Source organism: Malus sylvestris, chromosome 15 (assembly GCF_916048215.2).
Source record: "Malus sylvestris chromosome 15, drMalSylv7.2, whole genome shotgun sequence".
Lineage (NCBI taxonomy): Eukaryota > Viridiplantae > Streptophyta > Magnoliopsida > Rosales > Rosaceae > Malus > Malus sylvestris.
The window spans coordinates 12,049,354-12,072,533 of NC_062274.1; the positions used below are offsets into that span (position 1 = coordinate 12,049,354).

At 38.1% G+C, this 23,180-nt stretch overlaps 4 protein-coding genes across 6 annotated transcripts; 1 reads left to right on the plus strand and 3 right to left on the minus strand.

Moving 5' to 3' along the window:
- Nucleotides 1–52: 52 nt before the first annotated feature.
- LOC126602405 (protein OS-9 homolog) lies at nt 53–3,221 on the minus strand. Its single transcript, XM_050269256.1, has 8 exons — nt 3,018–3,221; nt 2,421–2,497; nt 1,761–1,964; nt 1,541–1,612; nt 930–1,045; nt 753–819; nt 557–663; nt 53–447 (listed from the first exon to the last, which is right to left on the minus strand). The coding sequence occupies exons 1-8, from the start codon at nt 3,100–3,102 to the stop codon at nt 285–287; spliced, it is 891 nt and encodes a 296-aa protein (XP_050125213.1). The 5' UTR covers nt 3,103–3,221; the 3' UTR covers nt 53–284.
- A 2,288-nt stretch (nt 3,222–5,509) lies between these two features.
- On the plus strand, nt 5,510–9,443 carry LOC126602386 (protein PHOX1-like). Its single transcript, XM_050269230.1, has 3 exons — nt 5,510–8,530; nt 8,629–8,880; nt 9,011–9,443. Exons 1-2 carry the CDS (start codon nt 6,484–6,486, stop codon nt 8,775–8,777), a joined length of 2,196 nt encoding a protein of 731 aa, XP_050125187.1. The 5' UTR covers nt 5,510–6,483; the 3' UTR covers nt 8,778–8,880; nt 9,011–9,443.
- Nucleotides 9,444–9,678: 235 nt separating this feature from the next.
- On the minus strand, nt 9,679–15,014 carry LOC126602389 (uncharacterized). 3 transcript variants are annotated; one of them, XM_050269235.1, is made up of 16 exons: nt 14,841–15,014; nt 14,024–14,305; nt 13,790–13,918; nt 13,500–13,707; nt 13,111–13,257; nt 12,824–12,898; nt 12,638–12,709; nt 12,335–12,406; nt 12,034–12,105; nt 11,772–11,843; nt 11,592–11,663; nt 11,337–11,408; nt 10,920–11,063; nt 10,599–10,670; nt 10,273–10,419; nt 9,679–10,122 (listed from the first exon to the last, which is right to left on the minus strand). In XM_050269235.1, the coding sequence occupies exons 2-16, from the start codon at nt 14,225–14,227 to the stop codon at nt 9,938–9,940; spliced, it is 1,743 nt and encodes a 580-aa protein (XP_050125192.1). In that variant the 5' UTR covers nt 14,228–14,305; nt 14,841–15,014; the 3' UTR covers nt 9,679–9,937. The 3 variants fall into 3 exon arrangements, with proteins under 3 accessions (XP_050125192.1, XP_050125191.1, XP_050125190.1); XM_050269234.1 differs by having other exon boundaries at nt 14,024–14,312; nt 14,750–15,014; XM_050269233.1 differs by having other exon boundaries at nt 14,024–14,312; nt 14,841–15,013.
- Nucleotides 15,015–17,652: 2,638 nt separating this feature from the next.
- LOC126602387 (protein S-acyltransferase 24-like) lies at nt 17,653–22,529 on the minus strand. The gene is made up of 13 exons (XM_050269231.1): nt 22,019–22,529; nt 21,457–21,597; nt 20,845–20,957; nt 20,617–20,696; nt 20,338–20,501; nt 19,819–19,957; nt 19,616–19,715; nt 19,266–19,323; nt 19,000–19,077; nt 18,821–18,919; nt 18,643–18,721; nt 18,383–18,531; nt 17,653–18,205 (listed from the first exon to the last, which is right to left on the minus strand). Exons 1-13 carry the CDS (start codon nt 22,298–22,300, stop codon nt 17,777–17,779), a joined length of 1,911 nt encoding a protein of 636 aa, XP_050125188.1. The 5' UTR covers nt 22,301–22,529; the 3' UTR covers nt 17,653–17,776.
- Between the last annotated feature and the right edge of the window lie 651 nt (nt 22,530–23,180).

A 23,180-nucleotide genomic window follows, 5' to 3' on the forward strand; every position in this document is an offset into this window, starting at 1 on the left:
TTAAGAAAGAAAGCAATTCAATCTTCATATTAAGATTGTAGGGCAGCGGAAATTATTTTGAAATCGACTATGATGAGATTAGTTCGATAATGAACGATTTTGGAGTAACATACACATCAGTTTTAACTCCTACATGACACAAGTCCTCCGGAGTAAACAGAGGTAAAGGGACGACAACCTTAACAAGGAAATGTATTAAGAATGTCGATGAATATGTTCCTACAAGAGTACATAAAGTTGACTATCACTGCTATTCACAAAGATTACGTGAATCAATGCACATGTTACTCATCCGAAAGCTCATTAGAGGGATCTTCACTATCTGTGTCTGCAACCGTAACTTTCTGCTTCGTATTAGATTCTTCCTCTACTCTGGTTTCCTTGTAATCCTTGGGAAGCACGTTACAATCAATTGTCTGCCATACTGGTCTCTCTGATTGGAATGCTCTGTTTGGGAAAATAGCTTAGTCATTAGAGGAGCTAGTAGTAACATACGTCGCAAGAAAACACAAGCACAAAACGTATTGGAGTGGGGGAGGGAGGGATGGAGACTCACGGGTGCTTGCAAAGTTTGGGGCATTGGATTGTAACTGCATACTTGCATGTGGATACCTCTGTAATTGAATTAATCATAGCTTTGCCCTCTGCGCACACAAATCTCACCTGCAAAATGTGTATGAAGTAAGGACCGGAAGGCAGAAGGAGAGAAGCGAAAGGAAATTTAAAACCACAGAAATATAATAATTTCATACTTCAGTCTCTCGTTGCAGGTCTGTAAGATCACAAGTAGTCCCATTTGTATATTGATGAGCATGGTACCTACAAGAGTCGTACAATTTCATAAATTATAGTCAATCTCTTCTATCTTATCCGCAGAAATATTTCCCTCAAACTTGTCCTACACATTTTATAAAGGCCAAATCCCATACCTTTGGTATGCATCTTTTGAGCGTGGATCTTTGAGTGTAGATATGTCAGAGAGGTTCTGGTTGACAGCAACAGTGGCCTCTCCATCATATACACCCAAAACAAATTCCTGAACCACCTGTAATAAGAGAAGAAAGTAGCCAATCCACGAGAATTATTATGAGGTTTTAAATCTTCTGAAAGCGTTCCAATAAGAAATGAGATATCTGAAAAGATGATAATAACACTAATGAATTGGAAAAGAAAAGGTCAAGAACGTAACAAATGGAACAATGACTCTGCTCCTGTAGCACAGCTACTAAATATACCACTGTAACCACTACAAGGATGGGGGAACCACAATACACCGAATAGGCATGATTATCCAACTCTAAAACTTTAGTAGTTAATCACTTGTGGGAATGCATCAAATGCTGTGTGCCAACACTACATCAAAGGCCAAGATCACCTAGATACATGTGGAACTTATTTACACTTCGTGTATATTATCCCACTTCCTCTCATTGTATGCAGTTATAACAACATATTACCAAGCACACAAAAGAAATAAGAACTAACAATAGAAGAATAGAACATTTAAAAGCAAGCACGTGAGAGGCACATAACACAATACCTTTTCATCTTCCACATGAATTTGTCGTAATCTCTTCTGATAGCAAAATTCATATGACCACCAACCCTCTTGCTGCATAAAGGAGTTGGTTATGTTAGCGCAGTTCACAGTACATGCATCATCAACTAATGGGGGCACTGTAAACATGTAAACATGTATTATAGTAGTTTTATAAGTTACATAACTATGATAAAGAGAGTTTTAATGTCATGGATCTTACTCTGATAAAGCATTGGTCCTTCAGTACTTCAAGCAGCTCATCCGGTGTCTTCATTTTAATTCGTTTCTCAGTTTCCACAATCATGCTGCTAATATTCTGCTGGAGAACTTGCTTCCCACTCTTGGCTTCCTCTACCTTAGGCAAGTAACATATAAAATTTTGTCCATTGTTATTTGGCATAACCACAGACTCCTGACCATCATCCTGCAATGTTCGTACCCAATCATTAGATCAACAAGTATACTACATATTTGTGACAAGTGAAAAATTCAGAGACAAATCAGTGAAGTACACAAATTTATCCATAATGTGGAACAAATAAGTGACAGAATGATTCATCTAAGTCCATTATATGATACAAGGCAGTGTTCGAAGAGGAGCAAATGTTTAATGCATCGCTTATTCTAAAGGAAAACCAAAGAAAATATATAAGGTGTGCAATTTTGGGATGGAGAACTGTTGAAGAATCGAATTGACGCATGAATAAATCGAGCATTTTCACGATCAATAGGAGATGATAAACTTACAAATCAAAGTAGAAGGCAAGAAATATACTTCTTAAAAATCTATACCTGGCATCAAATCTTTATATATGTCAAAGGAACAAACAACAAATACAAGTAAAACAATGGATAGATAAAAAATACAGTATTAGCTTACAGGATGAAAAGGTGAGTCTTCAGGATGGAATTCAATCCTGTATTTTGGTTCACGAGAGCTGCGACGAAATGCGCCACCTGCTCATCAAACGATAAAGAATCAAAATGAACTTAAATTTGCAGTACAATATATCGAATTAAACCAACAAACTTCCATCCATCGAGTTGAAATCCTAACAATTGCTATCCAGCCAACTGATCACGAAAGTAGCCTACAGAAAAACATGGCCCTTCAATCTAAAGGCTAAACATTTACGAACCCTCAAGTGCTTTCAAACTAATTAAGCTAGAAGCTGTAAATTACCAAATAACTGAAAATTCCGCCAATACTTTTGAGCTCGGAAGCTGATTGAAAATAATTAATAGAACACTAAAACCCTAAATATATACACATACACATACATACATACATACATATATATATATATATATATATAGTTGAGAAATTTACAAAATTTGGCACGCAAGACATGATTTTGTAGTCAAATAGAGAAAAACGGCTATGAAAAACAGATGGGTTTTACAAAAATCAGCAGAAATACTGAAATTACGCAAATTTGAGAGGGACGTGGATGGATTTAAGAAGAGGGTAATTTACCTAGGTGATCCAGGAAGATCTGATCGGCCGAGACGAAGTGGCTGAGAACGTACAAAACTTGAACCAAAAACACCAAAAACTTCATATTTGTATGAATATCAGAGAAAAATAAAAGGTCCCAAAAACCAGGGAGAAGCAGAGACAGGGAGGAGGAGGAGGAGGAGGTGTTGAAACCTTCTGTTGCTGCTACGTCTCGACGAAGAAGAAGTGATGCACCCAAAACACTACTGTTGGCTGCTTGGCAACTCCACGAGCGCCCGCCAATCAGCGGACGCCGCGTCAGCCGTGGTAGTGCTCACGTGACCGGGTCGACGTGGCGTTTTTTATGTACGAAATTGTTGTTGGGTTGCAAAGCCCAATCTTTTATTTTGGAAGATTGGATTGGGTTGGGCTTGAATTTGAAAACTCCAAGTTGGTGGGGTTGGGCTTCAATTGGGCCAGTGAGGTGCCACCCATCACGTAAAAAATTACAGTTACTATGTATTAGTTACGTTCTGGACAACCTTGGAATTATCCATTGACTTTCTTTTTTTTCTTGGTCGGACCGATTGACCTGGCTTTACCGCAAAACATAAACAAAACACAAGGCTTCCCTCCACCACAAATATTGTAAACAAACAAACAAACATTCAAGCGGGCGGCGGGCGGCGGGCGGTGGCTTAGAGTACATGTCACGCAAGCGAAGGAAGCTTACCAATATGGCAATATCTAATACATGGCTTTCATCAAAGAGATCAACTTATCCATCTCAAGAATGTTATACTAATAGTAGTGTGTGATTGGATTCCCATGCAGACACTATAACGTTTTGATAGATAAAAAAGTTATTCTCATGCAGTAACACATAACAACAGTTTAGAAGTGTAACGTTAGATGTTTTGACTTTACAACATATTTATCTTAATTTGTACAAAACATCTGATATATATCATGTGATTAAACTTAACAACACGTGATTAACTTGTAATACTGTTACATACAATTACGTTTTGTTTTGAAAAATATTCTTCGCACACGTGGGCATCGCATCGTCAAAGTCTAGAAGTGGACTTTACTTTTAGAGGCTCCCCAACCAGGCTGTTTCCCGCACAGGCCACTACTCCTTGTCTTGTCAAGTATGCAACCCTGTTCTGCTTTGTGATTTTGGCGGTTGAAGTTGTACTGCCATAGTTGATAGTTCGTTACTTTTCTTCACATGCTTAGGGCCACGTGGCCAACGTTCGTTGGCAAAAAGTTGAGGTTGTCCACTTAGAACCAGGATTCTCTCCTGAGCATTTTCCTAGGGATCTTAGAGCAAGTCCACCCCTAAGAACTTTGCGCCAGCACCCAGCGCATTTATCCACTCAAATGAACAGTAATAGACTGGAGTGAACAGTAATAGGCCAAGGCATCTCCACCCCTAAAAAAATGCGCTGGCACCCAGCGCATTTTTTTGGTGTGTTTTTTTTTTAAGTTTATTTCGGATAAGATTTTTAACCAATTTCAGATAAAATTTCAAATAAACTTAAAAAAAATACACACTAAAATAAAATTACATACTCATCAAATAAACTATAAAAAAAAAACACACTAAAATGAAATTACATAAACTCATCAAATACACTTTATTCTTCAACCACAAGTTTTTTGGTATTTTTTTTTCACACAAAAAGTATATGAAAGCTTTGGTAGAAAGTGTAGAAAATATTGAAATGTGGTGTAAGGTGGAAGATGAGAGTTAGGTATTTATAGAAAAAATAAATAATTTTTTTTTAAATTTTACGTATTTTTTAATATTTTTTCTGTATGTTTTAATAAATTTTAATTAGTTAATTAACGTGGACCGTTGATCTGTGATCGGACGGTATATTTTAAAAGTAAAATTTAATTTTTTTTTACCGTTGGAAATCCAACGGTCTAGAAAAACTAGCCGTTGGAAATCCAACGGATATAAGCATGCCACGTCGCTGATGGGATCCGGAGCACAAGTGGGCTGACAGCCCTGTCGGCTACTCGCGGCAGCGCCTGCGTGAAGCGCACGCGCCAGGCAAACTGCCTAGCTTCTTGCTCAGTCTGTTTTGGGCTGGTCCATTGCCCAGCTCAGGCTGGGTACCAGTCAAAATGAGGGGTGGACTTGGTTGACAGGGTGCTGGCCCTGTTTTTGTGCTGGGTCCTGGGCAAAATCCACTGGGGTGGAATTGCTCTTAAGGATCCTACAATCTTGTCCGTTCATTTTATATTGTGCGGTCAATTTTCGTTAGGTACTATTTATATTTAAATTTTAAAATTTAAATTTTAAATGATTTCTGACCGCATGATACACGATGAACTGACATGATTACGGGATCCCTAAGATCCTAGGGAATGCTCCGGAGAGAATCCTGTTCGTCCACTTAATCCAGTTGAATACCTATTCTCTTCTTAACTGACTATTTTACCCCTCCACTCCATATTTTTGCTTTTTTTATTTTTATTTTTTGCATTTTAAGCAACCAGAAGAAGAGGCAACTGCAAATCCAAGCAGCTCAAATGGCTCTGGCAATAGCTAATCGAACAGCAGCCCCAAGAAACTTGGATATCACAGAAACAAGGGACCCACCGTGTTCGAAATTTTTGTTTTTTGTTTTTTTTTGTAATTTCAGTATTATATTTTGGTTTTTTTGTTTTTTTTGTAATTTCAGTATTATATTTTGGTGAAATACCAAAAAAGGGAAAATTACAAGTTATCAGATTCTTCATCTCTTTGCTTTTGTGGCGTTTACGTGAAGCAGTGAAGAACAACAAAATCTTGTATTCCCACCTACAAAAGGAGCCAACGGACATTGGTTGCTTTTCTTTTTCCCTTCTCGCCCCGAAAATTCTCTCATTTTCTCGGCGGAGATTTTCCTGGAAAATCCGGAGCTTTTTCACCGACTCATTTCCCAGATAAGTTTCTCTCTCCCCAGAATCTTGGTTTTTCTCAAAGCTTGTTTTTTGAGCTGAATTGGGGGACGGCTGCTTCTCTCACAATTGGGATTTGTATATAATTTGATAGGCACTGACAAATCCTGATTTGGAGAGAAAAAGTTGATGAATTTGTGATTCTTATGGTTGAGAAAAGAAAACCCAGTTGAGCTTTCAAGGTAGTAGCTTCAGATTTTGAAAAGAGGTTTTCTTGGGCGGAATTGGCTTCTGGGAAAAGTGCTTTTTTTTTTTTTGCGTCTGGAACGCTGCTGTGTCTATTTCTGAATTGTTGTATTGTTACTTGATTGAATTGTGAGGATCTGTTTTGTGTTGAATTGTGTTTTGGGCTTGGATTGGTTTTGGAAAAACTTGTTTGTTTCTCGGGAAAGTTGGGGAAATATGATAGAAAGTGGTTTCAATAAGTTGTTGGTTTCCCTGTTTACTTAATTGGATCAGCTACTGAGTTTTGAGCATTCGGGTCTGTAGTGAGATTACGTTTTAGTTTTAGTTGTAGCTCAAATCTTTTGTATGAGTTGTTGAGTTTATGATGGGGAAGCAAAGTGGAAAAAAGAAGAAAAACGCAGGAGAAAATTCAGGTGATAGTTCGAATCAAAGCAAAATCGGGGATACTAGCCCGAAAGCCTATGATAAGGACACAGAAGTTTTCATTTCGATGTCTCAAGAACTGAAGGACGAGGGGAACAAGTTGTTTCAGAAGAGGGATCTTGAAGGAGCTTTGTTGAAATATGAGAAAGCCCTCAAATTGCTTCCGAGGAATCACATCGATGTATCCTATCTTAGGAGCAACATGGCAGCGTGCTATATGCAAATGGGGCTGAGTGAGTACCCGAGGGCTATCAATGAATGTAATTTGGCGCTTGAAGTCACACCAAAGTACAGTAAGGCGTTGTTGAAGAGAGCAAAGTGTTACGAGGCTTTGAATAGGTTGGATTTGGCTTTGAGAGATGTTGGTACCGTTTTGAACATGGAGCCAAAAAATGTCATGGCAATGGAGGTCGCAGAACGAGTGAAAAGTGTACTTGAGGAGAAGGGGTTGAGGGTGAATGACACGGTAATTGAGTTGCCTGCAGATTATGTTGAACCAACTCATGCTTCCCAGCCAGGGAAAATAATGAAGTTGAAGAGTCGGAAGAAGAAGAAGGGCAACAAAGATAAAGAGAAGAAGGCTGAGGAAAACATTGAGGAGAAAGCTGAGGACAAGATTGAGGAAAAGAAGGCTGTGGATGTAGCTGAGGAAGAGAAGTCTGTGGAAATAACTGAAGACAAAAAGGCGGTGGAAATAGCTGAGGAGAAGAAGGCAGAGGTCAAGGTAGTTGTCGAGGAGGCGATCAGCAGTTCAAATGAAGAAGTGCCTAAAAGAAGTGTGAAATTGGTATTTGGAGAGGACATAAGGTGGGCTGAGTTGCCGCTAAATTGCACCCTCCTGCAACTGAGAGAGGTTGTGTATGATCGGTTTCCTAGCTCAAGAGCAGTTCTTATCAAATATAGAGACCAAGAAGGTGATTTGGTCACAATCACTTCCAATGAAGAGTTGCGATGGGCTGAAGGATCAGCAGAATCGGAAGGGTCTGTCAGGCTTTACGTAGTGGAAGTTAACCCCGAGCAGGATCCCTACTTTGAGAAACTGGAAATCGAACCACACAAGCAGCATAGTGTAGCTGAGAATGGTAGTGTGGTAAAACACAAGGATATGAAGAGCCCACCCTACATTGAGGATTGGATAATCAATTTTGCTCAGCTGTTCAAGAGCTATGCTGGGATTGAATCTGATGCATACTTGGATCTTCATGAACTCGGGGTGAAGCTTTATTCCGAGGCAATGGAGGAGACAGTCACGAGTGAAGAAGCACAAGACCTGTTTGACATAGCAGGAGAGAAGTTCCAAGAAATGGGAGCTTTGGCGCTGTTCAACTGGGGAAATGTTCACATGGCCAGGGCAACAAAGAAGGTGTATTTCACCGAAGATTCTTCGAAAGAATCTATTATTTCAAATATCAAAAGTGCATATGATTGGGCACAGAAGGAATACATAGAAGCAGGAAGGAGATACGAACAAGCGCTGCAGATCAAACCGGACTTTTATGAAGGCTATCTGGCCCTCGGGCAGCAGCAGTTTGAACAGGCAAAACTTTCTTGGTATTATGCAATTAGCAGCAATGTTGATCTGGAGACGTGGCCTTCCACTGAGGTTCTGCGACTTTATAACTACGCCGAAGACAATATGGAAAAAGGCATGCAGCTGTTCGAGGAATTGGAAGAGCAACGCCTGAGAGAACTTTCCGGTCCAAGTAGTGTTAAAACTCAGGTGCAGAAAATGGGTTTGAACGGAATTTTCAAAGATGTATCAGCAAATGAGGCTGCAGACCAGGCTACAAGCATGAGATGTCAGATAAATCTCCTATGGGGCACCATGCTGTACGAGCGATCTATTGTGGAATTCAAACTAGGGCTACCCGTATGGAAAGAATGTTTGGAAGTTGCAGTTGAAAAATTTGGGCTTGCCGGGGCTTCACCTACAGATATAGCAGTCATGCTCAAAAATCACTCTTCAAATGATAATGCATTGGAAGGTGACACAATTCAAACTTTTACACTCCGAAACTAATCATCTACTGCCACTTCTTTAAGTAACTTGGACATTTGAATAGCTCGTTTTCTGTTATTACAGGTCTGGGGTTCAAAATTGACGAGATCGTACAAGCATGGAACGAGATGCACGAAGCGAAAAAGTGGCAGACTGGAATTCCATCATTCCGGTTAGAGCCATTACTACGAAGACGAGTTTCCAGAATTTATTCTGCCTTGGAGCACGCTTGAGCTCACGGCGTCCAGTTCTGGCTCTTGAAAATGCAGCACTGGATTAGACACACTTTCACTACCATATTCTCATGGATTGGATCATATAATCATGCACATTGAGGTAGGCATGATCTGATTTTATACATCTTTAATCCGTTCTTTTTTCTTTCGTTTGCTTTTCGTGTCACGCTTAAAACTTCGTGTACAAATTCATCTTAGATTAATTCACAAGTGGCTCGTCTCTTTTGCAGGTTTTCTTGCTACTGCCCTGTAAACTACATTCAGGCTTTTAGCTATGACCTATTAGTTTTATACACAGTGGATAGTTTGTGGATTCAAATTCTGTTGTGAGTAGATTGTTCAGAAAACAAATTCTTTTCATTCTCTTTCGATCGCAGGGAGGGTCGGAGGTGAAGTTGCAGATCTTCATTTTAGTCAGTTTCTGCAATCATCCGCTTCGCTTTGCAGTTTCTGTCCGAATATTTGTACTAGTAATTGAAGCGTCGTCGACGGCATGTTCTTGATTTTATTTAGTGTGAAATCCATGTTATATTGGGGTGTAATTTAACGTTAATTTTATAAATGTAGTGTGTATTAGGGGAAAAATTTGTACTGGAATAATGAGGTTCATGTTAACTCATCAATAGTTTACTATTACAAACATTACCTATTTTTCTTCCCCTATTTTGTTATGCTTATAATTCTTTATTTATTACGCAGAGGTTGAAGAACTTGCGAAAATTCAATAATCTTATTTTTCTTCAAGTACGTAGAAGATCGTACGAGTACTCAAAAATCACATTATTTTAGAAAAAATTGTAAGCTAAATCTCATGATTCTTGATCGTTTTTGTAAAAATTCTACAAAATTCATCCCTGCTACACAACATTTTCATCGAAATTCACTTCAAGATCAAAGATAATTAAACTCAGCCACACATTGCGGCGAATGTTTTTCATTAACTTAAATATATTTGTATATATACATTTGGAAGCTTTGAAAATATCCATATTATCCAGATAAAGGCCATCTATACATTTATCATAGAGTCTGGTTTTTCCATCCACAAATTTTGGCACCTTTTACCTTTATCCATATGGAGTTATTAACCTGTACACAAAGCTATCCATGGGCACATAGCAGCCTATTTACATGGAGTATCTTACGGTGCTTCCGATCTATTCGGGCCGAAAGCTGACGAGATTAGGCAGGGCATCAGACTGGAGCTTCCTGATTTCCGAAGCAGTCACCTTGCACGATTCCAAGGTCAGCGAGCGCAAATTCTTTAGAGGCTTCAAGTGCTGCAATCCTTCATTGGTGATGCGAGAATTTGAAACGTTCAGCGACACCAATGCAGTCAATCCTACATTTTCAGAGGGAAACGAAACATGAGAAGTGGTATGATCAAATTAGAATGTTACGTTCAATCATAAACGGCGAGTTGCAACAAAAATCGCTGAAGCAATGCAGCAACTGCTCTAGGAGAAAATAAGAGAATAGAAGCGTTAAGTACCAGAAATCAATTCCAAAGATTTATTGGTCAGGTTGCAGTTCTGTGATATATTTAGCCATGTCAGACAGACAAGATCTTTGATATTCTTCACACCAGCGTCAGTCAATCCTCCACCGCATATTTCAAGAGATTGAAGGTTCTTGAAGTCTGATTTCACCAAGAAAGTAAAGCATCAGAAGTATGACTTTAAAACGAGAAGATTATGCTCAGTTGCGGAAGTTCAAATGTAAAATCAAATTCCCCCGTTCTATTCTGCAGTCCATCTCATCATTGGAAAGTATGTTACGAATTAAATGAAGATTTACACTGTGAATCTTATAGCATACATTTTAAATGGTTTGCTCCAGAATCTGAAATGCGAGCGCCAAATAGGTCCAGATGTGTCAATCCTGTAAGACCTGCATCAGCAAGGCATAAATTCTTTGACTGGGACAAAAAGCTTCGATCTTCAACCAAACTTACGGGAAGTGAACGAAGCTAAAACATTTTGATTGATAATATATGATAAATATGTCTATATAGTTATGATTAGAAGAATTCAAGAACATGATTAATTTCAGTGGAAATCAATGCATCGATCACAAGGTTTTCTATACAAATAGCCGATATTTTCCCTCTACAGCTTAAAAATACAAAAAAATCCTTACTTGTAATTGCTGCAAGTCCAGCATCAGTAATTTGCCGAGCATCCAGATTAAGTGATTTGAGAGATGTCAATCCAGATAACCTTTTCAAGCCACTGTCAGTTACTAGGGTGAACGACAAGTTCAAACTTTCGAGATTTTTCAAACCTGAAAGTGATAACAGCCACCCAAATTAATGCTTAAAAAGAAATGCTTTAAAAAAGATGAACATGCACCAAATAATACAAACTGCTTAGCAGAAAAATTATGAGGTGCAGTTTAACTTTGAACTATAATGAGACCTTCAAAGAATTTGAGCCACAAACTAACAAGGTAGTAAATTCAAAGCTTCAGCATACTGTATAGCCTACAGCCTTACACTGAACTCGGAAAACATTCAGATCATAACCATGCAATTGTCTGATGCAATGCAATCATCACCTGAGAGATGACGAAGCCCGTTGCTTCCAACTTCAGTATCAGATAGCTCCAAGTTCTTCAAGAGTGTCAGCCCTTAATATAGAAACAACACGATAAAATCAGATGGGTGGCCACGTCTTTCAATCTCATGCATTTCTAGCGAACAAACGAAGCATGTCCCATTTCCAAACCAATTTAAACTATTGGAAAAGGCCCAGACCATGCAAACTATAACACTGTTATCCAAAATGAAGGATGGTAGAACTAGAATAGAACCTGCCAAATTAGCAAGCCCCTCGTCACCTATCTTGCAGGAGTCCAGGTTCAAGCTCTCCAAACTCGTTAAACCTGATAGAAGCAATCATGGAAATAAATGTATGAACAAAAGAAAAAAAACTTAATATACAGAATAGTTGTGTGTGTGTGTGTGGGAGAGAGAGAGAGAGAGAGAGAGACCCTTTAGATACATCAAACATGCATCTGTGATCTCGTTGAATCCCAAGCTCAAGACCTTCAAGTTTGTAAGCCCTGTAGAAACAAAGTGTGGAAAAGTCAAGATTATGAACTATTCAGCCGCATAAAAATATATAAAACGGGCGAAATCTGTCAAAGAAATATGGTTAGCGCGGAAAAGTCAAGATTACCAGCTACTCAGCCCATTGAGCAAACCTGTTAAACAAATAGCCAGATCCATGTGGAGCCAAATATTGTCACTCACCCGAAAACTTATCGCATCCTTCATCAGATAGACTGCATCTGTTGAGATTTAAATACGCCAGGGCAACAAGGGCTGCACCAGGAACAATTAATTTTAAGAGTGCATAGGATGCATGTCACAATCTTCATCCCCTAAACTAACCGAATAAAAATAAAGTAATAGTAATACCCACAGTTGGACACATTTCTTTTAGACATATTAAAGTGGATATTTTGTTAAGAAGTTGTAGCAGTCTTAAGAATAATTATCAGTATATTAATGGAATCATTAGAAAACACAGAACAGCAAAGAGAAAGCAAACCTGAAATAGACTGCAGACAGGAGGCAGTAACATTGCATCCTTCTAAATTCAGCATTCTAAGCTTGTGCAAGCCTGCCATACACAAGCGTATGAAGCAACTTGCGTTAAAAAGTACTGATAAACAAGCAACTATGCGTTAAAACTAAAAAGTACTGACAAACAAGCAATGTGAGGTGTCTTTGTTGGATGTGTGTGTGTGTGTGAGCGTGCATGCATGTGTGCATCCTACACAAACACAAATTAAGTAGAGCAAAAGCAGAATTTTTTGGTGCCTCACTACAGAAACTAGGGACAATATTATACCTTTCAAATAAGAAATGCCAGAATCAGTAATGTTACAGTTGGATAGCTGCAACTCATTCAGGTCAATAAGTCCTGAGAAATACAAAAACAAGAGCAACATGAGTTGATTAAATTGTTATTGTGCAATTAAGGACAGAAAAAACTAATGATACCCTACAAAAATTCATCTAACATTTATAAAAATACCTGAGATGGTCTTCAAATCTGAATCTGTGATGCATCTACAACATCTTACATTAAGAGACTTCAGCTTCTTCAAACCTGCAAGCATATAATTACAATTTATTACCCCCGATGAATCAATAATTTCATATACTGAGATCTTTCACCAAACACTCAAATTGTAAACTCGTTACAGTGCAACAGAGCTCATGGCCCCAATTAGTTTTCTCTACTCCTAATTCTCATGGCCTCAAGAAGTTCCATTTAGCTAAAACGGTCATAATTCATTTTTTACTTTAGGCAGGACAAACCTTTAAGATGAACAAATCCACCATGAATGGCTGAACACCTCTCCAGGTCCAACTTTTCCAAGTTAAGTAAGCCAGAGAAAGCACGCATCCCTTCAGCACTTATTGCATCGCTCCTTTTAAAACTCAAGGATGTCAAGTTTGAAAGACCTACAGAACAAGGTCAGAATAAGCATAAACATTACTCGACAGAAAAACCAACATGAAAAGTTTAACTGATAAAAAAGACTGAGTGAAATTAGTAAGGAAAGGATCAAATTAAATTAACTATCATCTCCAGCAATAAACCGTATCATTAAGCGAAAAGCTAGCACACAATAAACAAGATAACTGAAAAATGCTTAAATTGGAAAAATAGAAAAAATTCAAGAAGTAAAAGACATAGATATTACCACTTATGTGTTTAAGTCCCTGTTCTGAAACATGGTCACAGTAATTGTAAGCTAACGCTTGAAGGTTTGAGCAACCTTTCAGAAGAGCCAACCCAGAATCTGTCACCTCTGAACCAGAAAGATCAACTGAAAGTAACGATGAACCTTGTGAAGAGATGACACCCATCCAACTATCTTTCACATCAGGGTATTCCCCCAAACCAATATCCTGCAATCACAAAAGAAGAATGTCTAATAAATGACAAAGCCTTTCCAAACTTCCAAATTTCAACCACCCACTAGCACATTACCTCGAGGGCACAATCTCTAAAAGCTTCAAGAGAAACATCAGTAAGCGAATTGGAACAGACCAATTCGTTGAAGATTTGTTGACTAACATCCCTTGGCAGCATCGAAAACGAGCTATATTTGTCAATGCTCTGTAACGGATATGCAAATACAAATCACAACCTGAAAATTACGACACATATAATCTCCTCCCACAACACACGAGTTCAAGCTTACAAGCCATAGAAAGCAAGTACCTGGCATATTTTATAAATGCATAATTCCAAGAGAGATGGGCAAGTCCCTGCTCCTCCTGGAGGCTGCTCTACAGTGGGTCGAAAAGATGAATTGGTCAACCATTTTGAACTGCTACTTTTACCGTATCTTCTAGACACAGCTCTGCAGACGCCATCTTCAATGACCGGTTGGTTTTGCTTTCTTGAACAAATTCCCCCCATCATCTAAGTGTGGATTGAACTATCACTTAACCTCACACAATTCGCATAAAAGAGGTTCATGGGATTGATCTCTAATTCATCCTGGAAGCTAAAGAAACAAACAGTATCATTGTATTTACATCACAAAAGTTACTATATCATCGGAAAATAACTTCTGAGCAAACCAATTCATTTCCTAAACCAAACATGGTAAATTAACTTTTACTGTTCATTTGCATCATACCAAAACAAACCCAGAAGACAAAATGTTGTAAAAGCTATCAAGAAAAACTATCCAACCAGTGGCAACAGAAACACTTTCAGTGTAATTACTAAAACGAAAAAAGGAAAACCACCCACATCAAAAAATCAACTTTCACACACAAAAATCTCCACTTTTTACGAACAAAAAGATCAAACAAGTATGAAAGTTACAAAAAATAAAAAGTGGAGAATTACCTACATCAAGAAATCAAATTTTACACACAAAAATCTTCACTTTTTACATACAAACGATCAAATAAGCATGAAAGTACAAAACTTTACTCTTGGGTTCTTTCAGTTTCGGTAACACGGTCATATTTTCTCAGACACCAAACAGAAACAGAGTGTGTAGTAACACGAACAGAAGTCTCACCGATCAATCAACGATCAATTAGCAGAGCGAGCTGCGAGAGAGAGAGAGAGAGAGAGAGAGAGAGAGATTGGAACTGAAATATCAAGAGAGTGGGGGTTGGAGAGTTGCGACTTGGCAGGAGGAGGGGGGAGAGAGAGAGAGAGGGGTGAGGTGAGAGACGAATCTCACCGCCCATCTGATCTTCGCCACGTGTCATTTGCTCTGATTAGACATTATTCGTCTACTATACTCGGGGGACGGGCTCAAATGGGATAAGAGATTCGAGGAGTAATGAGGGGGAGCGGCATGCCATGTGGTCACGGCTTCTGTGGGTCCCCCCTTGGGCAGTCCGGCCCCACTGAGAGTGTCGTTTTCTTCTTTTTTCCGCCGGCGGGAAAAGCAAAGGCGTTGCCGCCCGCGCGGTGTAGTAGCAAAGGATGAACCAATGGGCCTACTTAACCGAACAAAACATCAGAAATTAGAAAGACTACAAATTCATCGTGAGATACGTGAGAGACATCATGAGCTAAAATACGATAAGTTAGTTATTTTTATTTGATATTTTTATTATTTATTTGAGTCAATCACAAGACATTTTTTTCGTTTGAATAAACGATGTTATTGACACTAAAAAGAAGGGCATGATAGCAAAAATGGAATTCAAATTTGTCTTTAGTAAGAATCGAACTTAAAATTTCTCACTTACAAGAGAAGAAGCATACCGCTACATCATACTACCAAGTGGCACGAGACTATTTTTATTTATAGATAAAGCGAATATAATACCCCTAACGTTAATGGCCATATTTAGAGGTGATCGGTTTTTCTATTATTCTTATTAAAAGTTATAAGAGTGATGCGAGTTTGCTATTTTAAAAATTCTTGTCTAGCGTCATCTAAGCTGCGCCTAAGCTAGGGCTGGCTATTATCCTGATTATTTCTTAGGCATTTGAAAATTTAGAAATGATGTCTAGCATGCCTAGGTCGCGATTCACTTTGACAAAAAATAAATAATTTTCATTTGCATTTTATTTTTCAATAAATTATAAGAGACTTGTTGAATACTTGAATGAGCATTCATTAGATGCTTGTTCCCCTTGTTTTTTTGTGTTTTTATGTCATTTTATTTTGTAATTTATGTATTTAATACATTAATGTTTTTTTTAAGTACAAGTAAACATAATTTATATGTTATATAATAAACGTAATTAAAATTTAAAAAACAAAAAACTACCTAGGCCTCCGCTTCCGCCTCCGTCTCAACATTAGGCTGCTATCTACCATCTGACTAGCACCTTTTAGAACCTTGTAGTAGATTACATGTTTGTACACGGGATTTGACAAGTGAGCTAAACAATGGGAACGAACGAGACATAATCTTAAATTCATGTGACATTGACTTATGGTGCACATACGATGAATCATACCGCTATATCCAGTATTAATTCATGTGTAGATAACGGATAGTGTAAGCCTCACGCTGAACAGTTACGTGGAAGGAGAATAGTCTCAAAATAAATGATGAACCGATGAGGAAGAAAAGAAGATCTATCTTTCAAGAAATGCTTTACCCTTTGACTACAATTTGCAATTAAACAATTCGAATAAATCATAGAATCGTACAAATAATAATCATGATTAGCAATGATGTTAACATTAATAAATAAAAACTTCCAATAAAAACAAGTTGCAGAATTGTATATATTAACTTTGAGGATAAGACTAATTGGACTTTGGATACATTAGAGTATGAGAGATGCTAATGAGATTTTTTTTAAAAGCAAAACTCTTTATGTATTTTTTATTATCTTATGTTTTTGGCACAACGTTGTATGATATTGGTACAGAAATTGACTTTAAAATGTGAAGTGTCAAAAGTCCATGAGAAAACTCACTTTGAACAAATCTGCTTATCATTTATCTTTTGAGTATTGTATTTGAGATGGATTTCATTTAAATTCCAATTCATGACTGAAATTTTGTTGGTGGGGTGAACCCCTTTGTTTTTATAACACAACCTATATTTTTTTGCATGATGTTTATAATGTTAGCATAGAAGTTGACGTTAAATTGTGCGTGAGATATCAGAAAATACATGGAGAACCACACATTAAACGAGTCTCCTTAGCATTTTTGTTTGAGTATATTATTTGGCATGAATTACATTTAAATTCCAATTTATGACTGAAATTTTGTAGGTGGGGTTGGTTAGTTGAATTGAATCTCCTTTGTTTTCATCACACAACCTACCTTCAAGGCTTCAAGTTCAAGCATCAACCAAGGGTCAAATCACAAATAATTAAAGGCTTTGCCCCCCAAATAAATTGATAATTAACGCTTAATTAAAAGATTGCAAGTTGATCAAATTTTATTTAACCATAATAAAAAAATAAAAAATAAAAGTTGATGAAACTTTTGTCTTGCTGTCAAAATCATGACCTTATCTATAGTTATGCAATCAACTGTGTTTTACAAGCCAATAGTCCTGCTCGTGCTCACACACGATAATTTAAACATTAACATCTTTATGGATGAGACTTAAAACTAGTTCTGAGCAGAAGAGCTTCTTCCAAAAGCAGAAGAGTGCTCGAGGAAGAACTTGAGTTTTTGTTGCTAAAAGTGTTTATGAGCAGAAGAGCTTGTTTCAAAAGCAGTTCCAAACAAACTTCATGAAAGCTTGAAATCAAATCACGACGGATGGCGTGTTATGGTGTAGAGCAGTGCTCACCAACCAAAATTTTCGAAGCATGAGTCATGATGCAGTCAACATTCACAAGGCAAGTGAGGTTAATCAATCTGTACAGCTACAGCATAACTGAGGGAAAAGGATCAATTTAAACAAATTTCGTGCGACTGCATTTTCAAGGAGTGACAATCACTTACAAAAAAGCTGAAGTGTAAATATGATTATACTACACAACAGATCTTCAGCCACACTCGGGCCATCAAAATTACTATCATGAAGCTACAACAGATCGGCCACTGTTCCGCCCCAGACCAAGACCCAAGCCTAATGGAACGTTTTCGGTTTTCGGTTTCCCCTGGCTATTGCTATGGCTGCAATGGGCAGAATGGACGTGACCGTGATGTCCTGTCGAATTAGAATTTACATTGATTGCAACATGACTGTTGCCGTTTGTGCGGTGAGGATAGGCGTCCCCATTTTGCAAGTTTGAAGAATTGATATGCCTCATTCCAATACCCTCCTCATCATGAGCTGATTCTTCAATGAATTCCACATCTTCGTTGTAACCCTTGATCAAGAAATCCGAACAATTCTTCCTTATCCCGTGATCGTACGGATTTCTGAACCTACCACCTGGGCCTCTAAGGTAGTTATAGCGCATCATGTTTGCCATTTCATTAGTTGTGATGTTCCGTGATATCTGTAACAAGAGAAAGATTATTGACTAACAAATTGCTATGGCGGCACTCTTTACATAGAGCTGCTGTCGTGTGGAGAAAAGCCTCGGGAAATATTTACTTTTCAGATCATAACAATCTTCGCTATTAGTTTTTCCATTTTTTATATTGAGCAAGTCAATTTTAAAAAGAAAAATCACCTGAGAAGCTTGGACAACGGTCAATACTGCCACGCCAAAGAAGAGGAGGAAATCCACTATCAAAAATGAAAGAGCGCCCACATGACTAGTAGCAACATAATTGATCCATGCTCCAAAAGAAGATGGCCTCAATGGATCGCTCAAAACTCCTGAAAGAAGAAAATTAATTTCCCTTAGCAGGTTGAAGCACATATACGCATACAAACAATTCCATGCCTAGAGAAACTTCAGAAAATAGGGTTGGAGAAACTGGGACATACTCGTAAGAGTAACCCCTCCAGTAAACACCATCGCCAAAACTTCCAGAAAAAGGAAAGCAAAGAAATCCCATTTGTTTTTCTGTACAGCATGAAAAGAAAGAAAATAGATTAAACTAACTATAACATGAAAAGTTGGAAAAACAATCCATAACACGAAAACTTATCAATGTCAGTGCACCTTGCCAATGCAATTGGATACCCAAGGGCAATGGTGGTCAAATTGTTCAACACAACGATCACAGGTTGAACAGTGCTTTGCACGAAGAGGCCTGACAATCTGATGACAACGCCAGCAAGTATGTTAGGCGATATGTTCTGAGAACTAAATAAAAGGATCAGGTAGGCAATCGATGGTACCTTGCACGTTGCACAGAGCTGAGACCAATTACCAGCTAGCAAGGCAGGATTATTTATCTCAATCTTTAAAAGAGGCTCCTGTTCAAAATGAGAAACCAATGTGTTAACTTAACTTATAGGAACGGTAAGTCAAGAGCCCATTATGATTCTCATCTTTAATATGTAAGTCATAATAATAACTCTGGGGGATGGCCAGAGATGGATTAAAAAAATTATGTGGAAAGGTGGTGGAAATAAGAGAAGATGAAGAAAGTTACGATACGAACATCATCCTTCATATTTTGTGAATCGTGGACATTCATTCGGATGTAACCTGGATCCTTGCTGCAAAAGACATTTTTTTAAAATGCTAATAATCAACAACACATTTAATTAAGTGACATTGCTCTACACAGCACCATAATATCTATGCATACATCCACGAAACAATGTGGGTGTGTGTGTGTGCGCACAAGACAAAACATGACTAATTAAAACTTGAATTATTTCCATCATTGCAGTCAGTCTACAGCCAGCTAAAGTATCAACAAAACAGCACAAATCTGATTATCAGAGAGTGAACGCTTAACATATAGGCAACTAACATCATAGAACTTACAAATACTCTATGACGTACCTGCTGCATCTATAGAACAAAACAAGCCCGGATGTTGCTAGGAAAACTCCTAGCCATGCAACAAAAACTGATCCAGCTGTTAACTTTGGCAGATTTGGTGCTGCAACAAAGTTGGACAGGGGGAGAGGAGTCGGTGTAAGTATTGTATGATCCTGACATTAAGGGCACATACTGAAGTTCCATATAAAGTTCAGGGCAGATACCCGCAATGACAGAATGAGTATAGGTCACCAGGAGCACAAATATTATACACCAAAGTAGTGGCGCAAGTCCTAGTTTCGAAATTCTTCCAAGACGACTGTTCCCATCACAGCGTTTGTCTAGCAATCTTCTAGCATTCCCCTAGAGAATCAATTTTATAAGAGCATGGTCAGTTCTTTCCGTTCTTTCATTTACACGTTCAACTGTATAAACATTATATGTAAGGCTCAAACCTTAAAAAACACCAAATTAGAAAAGAAAAAAAAATTGAGGAACTTCCTGGTAAGTCAATAAATAAAACCATGTTGAGAATAGAAAAAAACAACAAAACCAACATTCTCCACTTGTCAGATATACAAGGCATTCTTTCTAAACATAAAAGTCCCAGAACAGAATCAATCAAAAGTTTAAAGGATTCATCAGATCATTGCACAGCATGAAAACTGAAGTCCTCAAATTCATTGACCAAATAAGTAACATTACTAACCAATGTTAAAAGTGTTAGGTTATGGAACACCTACAAGGAAAAAGGCAACTTGTCTGTGATTCTTATCAGCAGCAAGTTGTGCTGGCGTAAGGCCAGTGTTATCTGTAACCATTAAGTCCTCCTTCTTTCCAGCCTGTACCAACACTGTGCATGCCTCCAAGTTACCCCTGATAGCAGCCCAGTGCAAAGGAGTGCAACCTGGAGTAACAAAAAGGCAATAAGTCATTGATTACGCATAATAGGTGAACCCCACAAAAATATTTTGGCATCCATTACCCTAGTCATATAATAACGGAACAAAGATGGTACTTACCCTCTTTATCTTGGCGTCCTTTATATGCATCCAGAAATAAAAGAAGACGTATACAATCAGCAAAACCTTTATAAGCAGCCCTAAACTCAAAAGGAAAAGAGAGAATCAAATTTACATAACAAAACAAGAAACACAGTGCACATTTTCCATATAGAAAATAGAACACATCGTGGAAAAGAGTAGGAAAGTACTATTCACAAAAAATAGAAAAATAATATTGTCACGTACCAGTGTAAAGGGCTTCTCCCGTCATTATCAGGCACATCAGGGTCAGCATTCCATTTTGAAACAACATGGTACAGGAAAGCTGTTTGACCATATTGAGCCGCAACATGTGTAGCCTGTGATCATATCAAATTTGATCGGTACAACAAATATGTTTCAGACTCTTTCAGCCAGCTTATAGGTTAAACGGGGAATAAAAAGCTTTTGCCAAAACCATAAACTTAACTTAAAACAAGTGTGCAAGACAAAAAAAATGAGCTGTCCACTTTCAGTTCAAAATTGCAACACTAGATGCCTTTCAGTAACTCATACTTAAAGAAAATGATTAACTGCTGGTTGCTAATGTTTGATTTGACTAAAAAGATTCAAAATTACTAGCAGCACACCATGACCCCAAAATCTGTATTTTATGGTATAACTACATGAAAATTTCATTTACCAATGCAGATATTGTACATAGGCTAGCTGATACAAACACGCAGATATGGACACAGATGCTTGTGCACAAGTTTTACATCCCAATATTCTATCCCAAGATTCATAATCAACAAACAATACTATTTCCTTAAGAAGGGTTAGTTAGGATTGTGAACGGGAATAAAAAGTAAAACTGACCTGATAGCCATACATATCTGCAGCATTTACCCGAGCACCCTCTTGAAGTAATAGCTCTGCAACCTGGATTGCACCCCGCACTGCACTCCAGTGTAATGCTGTCTGCCCCGTATGATCTGTGGCATTCACATCTCCTCCGTGCTGCCATTTAACAAAACCAAATAACAAGCCCGTTATACCAATACACTTGTCCTGTGTTCAATTTTGTTTTCAATAAAAAAGAGCAATAATCATAAACAGCATCAAGAAAAAAAAATTAGCAACCTGCCCAATGCTAAAATCATTTTTTTTTTCTCACGAAATTTTCATTTCTTGGCTTCTCTTTCCATTTCATAGATAGAAGAGAAGAATTATAAGCAAATGTTGGATTTTTATTTAACCAAGTAGCACAAAATTTATCTACAACACCTCGAATCAATACGAAATCTCGAATTCGGATAACCAACTTAAGCACATTTCAAAAACCGTCAAGCAAAGCAAATCTAATTCACCAAACTCCTTGAAAATACAAAAAATAAAAAAATAAAAAAAAAGGAGCAAAGAGTGAATGGAGAACCCTCACCTCAATAATATACTGAGCGGCGGCAGTGCGGTTGTTGAGAGCGGCCCACTGGAGGGCATAGTAGCCGAGCCCATCGGTCTCGGAAACAGAGCAACCCTCACACTCCACCAATCTCTGAAGCTTCTCCAAATCCCCGTACGCAGCTGCCGTGTACACGTCGTTTCGCAGACTCTCTTCCCCAATCCCATTGGCTTCGCCATTGTTGTTTGCTGAATTGGCTGAGGCAGATTCGCGATCGCGGGTTTGGACCTCGTCCTCGACGACCTCGATCTCCGACGACATTTCTACGCACAAAAACCAAAAATTGAGCAGCACGACCGGCGGAGCTGGCTTATTTGGTTTCGTTGTCCTTCAATTTGGGATTTAAATAAACCAATCAAATTGGGGGATTGGATATTTAGGGTTTTTCTGCGAAGCCGGCCGTGTTGACTGGGGTGGGGTGGTGGGGAGAGAGAGGAAGAGAGAGGATAGAGAGAGAGGGGGAGGGGGGGGTAAAAAGAAGAAGAAGCCCAGGGATTTGCCTAAGGATTGTCAGTAGCCAGATTCCAATACGATAGTACAGTTTGACACACCTATTCTTATTTGTTAATTTTTGCTAGGTACTCTTCTAATGTATTGGATTGGACGGCCAAAAATTAAGAATGATGCGTGAGAAATAAAAATTAGTGTTTACTCTTCTAATATTTCATTTCCCAAGGCTTTGTTCGGCATTTCTCGTTTTGTTTAATTTTTATTTTTTAAAGCATCTCCAAAATAGATGTCAAATAGATTAAAATTAAGATTAAAGACATCACGATTTCTTTTAAGGAAGATGTCATAATTTACATGGTAGCTGAGTCATTTGACTCACTGCTTTCTAGCATTTTTTATACAACAATCAGAGATTAAGTTAAATTTTTTAACAAAAGATGGAGTTGATTTTGTTATTTAATGTTGGGTACATAATTCACAACTTTAAATTATTTTTTCTTAAATACTTTACTAGTTGTGGAGCAAAAAATAATCAAGAAAATCACGAATGCGACACGTGGACTTTTGGATTAAGAAGACAAAATTACCCTCGAGGCATGCCGGGACTCCCATACGCATGCAATGAACAATAACGGCTCAATCGAGGTCAAATGTGATCAAAATGGTATTCTTTTAAACCCTCTCACCACTC

Coding starts and splice junctions, on each gene's coding strand:
- LOC126602405 (XM_050269256.1), bottom strand. CDS start 3,102: ATGAAGTTTTTGGTGTTTTTGGTTCAAGTTTTGTACGTTCTCAGCCAC. Junction 2,498..3,017: donor GATCTTCCTGGATCACCTAG/GTAAATTACCCT, acceptor TTTGATGAGCAG/GTGGCGCATTTCGTCGCAGC. Junction 1,613..1,760: donor AGGACCAATGCTTTATCAGA/GTAAGATCCATG, acceptor TCCTTTATGCAG/CAAGAGGGTTGGTGGTCATA.
- LOC126602386 (XM_050269230.1), top strand. CDS start 6,484: ATGATGGGGAAGCAAAGTGGAAAAAAGAAGAAAAACGCAGGAGAAAAT. Junction 8,531..8,628: donor AAATGATAATGCATTGGAAG/GTGACACAATTC, acceptor CTGTTATTACAG/GTCTGGGGTTCAAAATTGAC.
- LOC126602389 (XM_050269235.1), bottom strand. CDS start 14,227: ATGATGGGGGGAATTTGTTCAAGAAAGCAAAACCAACCGGTCATTGAA. Junction 11,409..11,591: donor GGGGCTTGCTAATTTGGCAG/GTTCTATTCTAG, acceptor TTCTATATTAAG/GGCTGACACTCTTGAAGAAC. Junction 11,064..11,336: donor CGGGCTTCGTCATCTCTCAG/GTGATGATTGCA, acceptor TATCACTTTCAG/GTTTGAAAAATCTCGAAAGT.
- LOC126602387 (XM_050269231.1), bottom strand. CDS start 22,300: ATGTCGTCGGAGATCGAGGTCGTCGAGGACGAGGTCCAAACCCGCGAT. Junction 19,078..19,265: donor CACAAAATATGAAGGATGAT/GTTCGTATCGTA, acceptor CATTTTGAACAG/GAGCCTCTTTTAAAGATTGA. Junction 18,920..18,999: donor AGCTCTGTGCAACGTGCAAG/GTACCATCGATT, acceptor CGTTGTCATCAG/ATTGTCAGGCCTCTTCGTGC.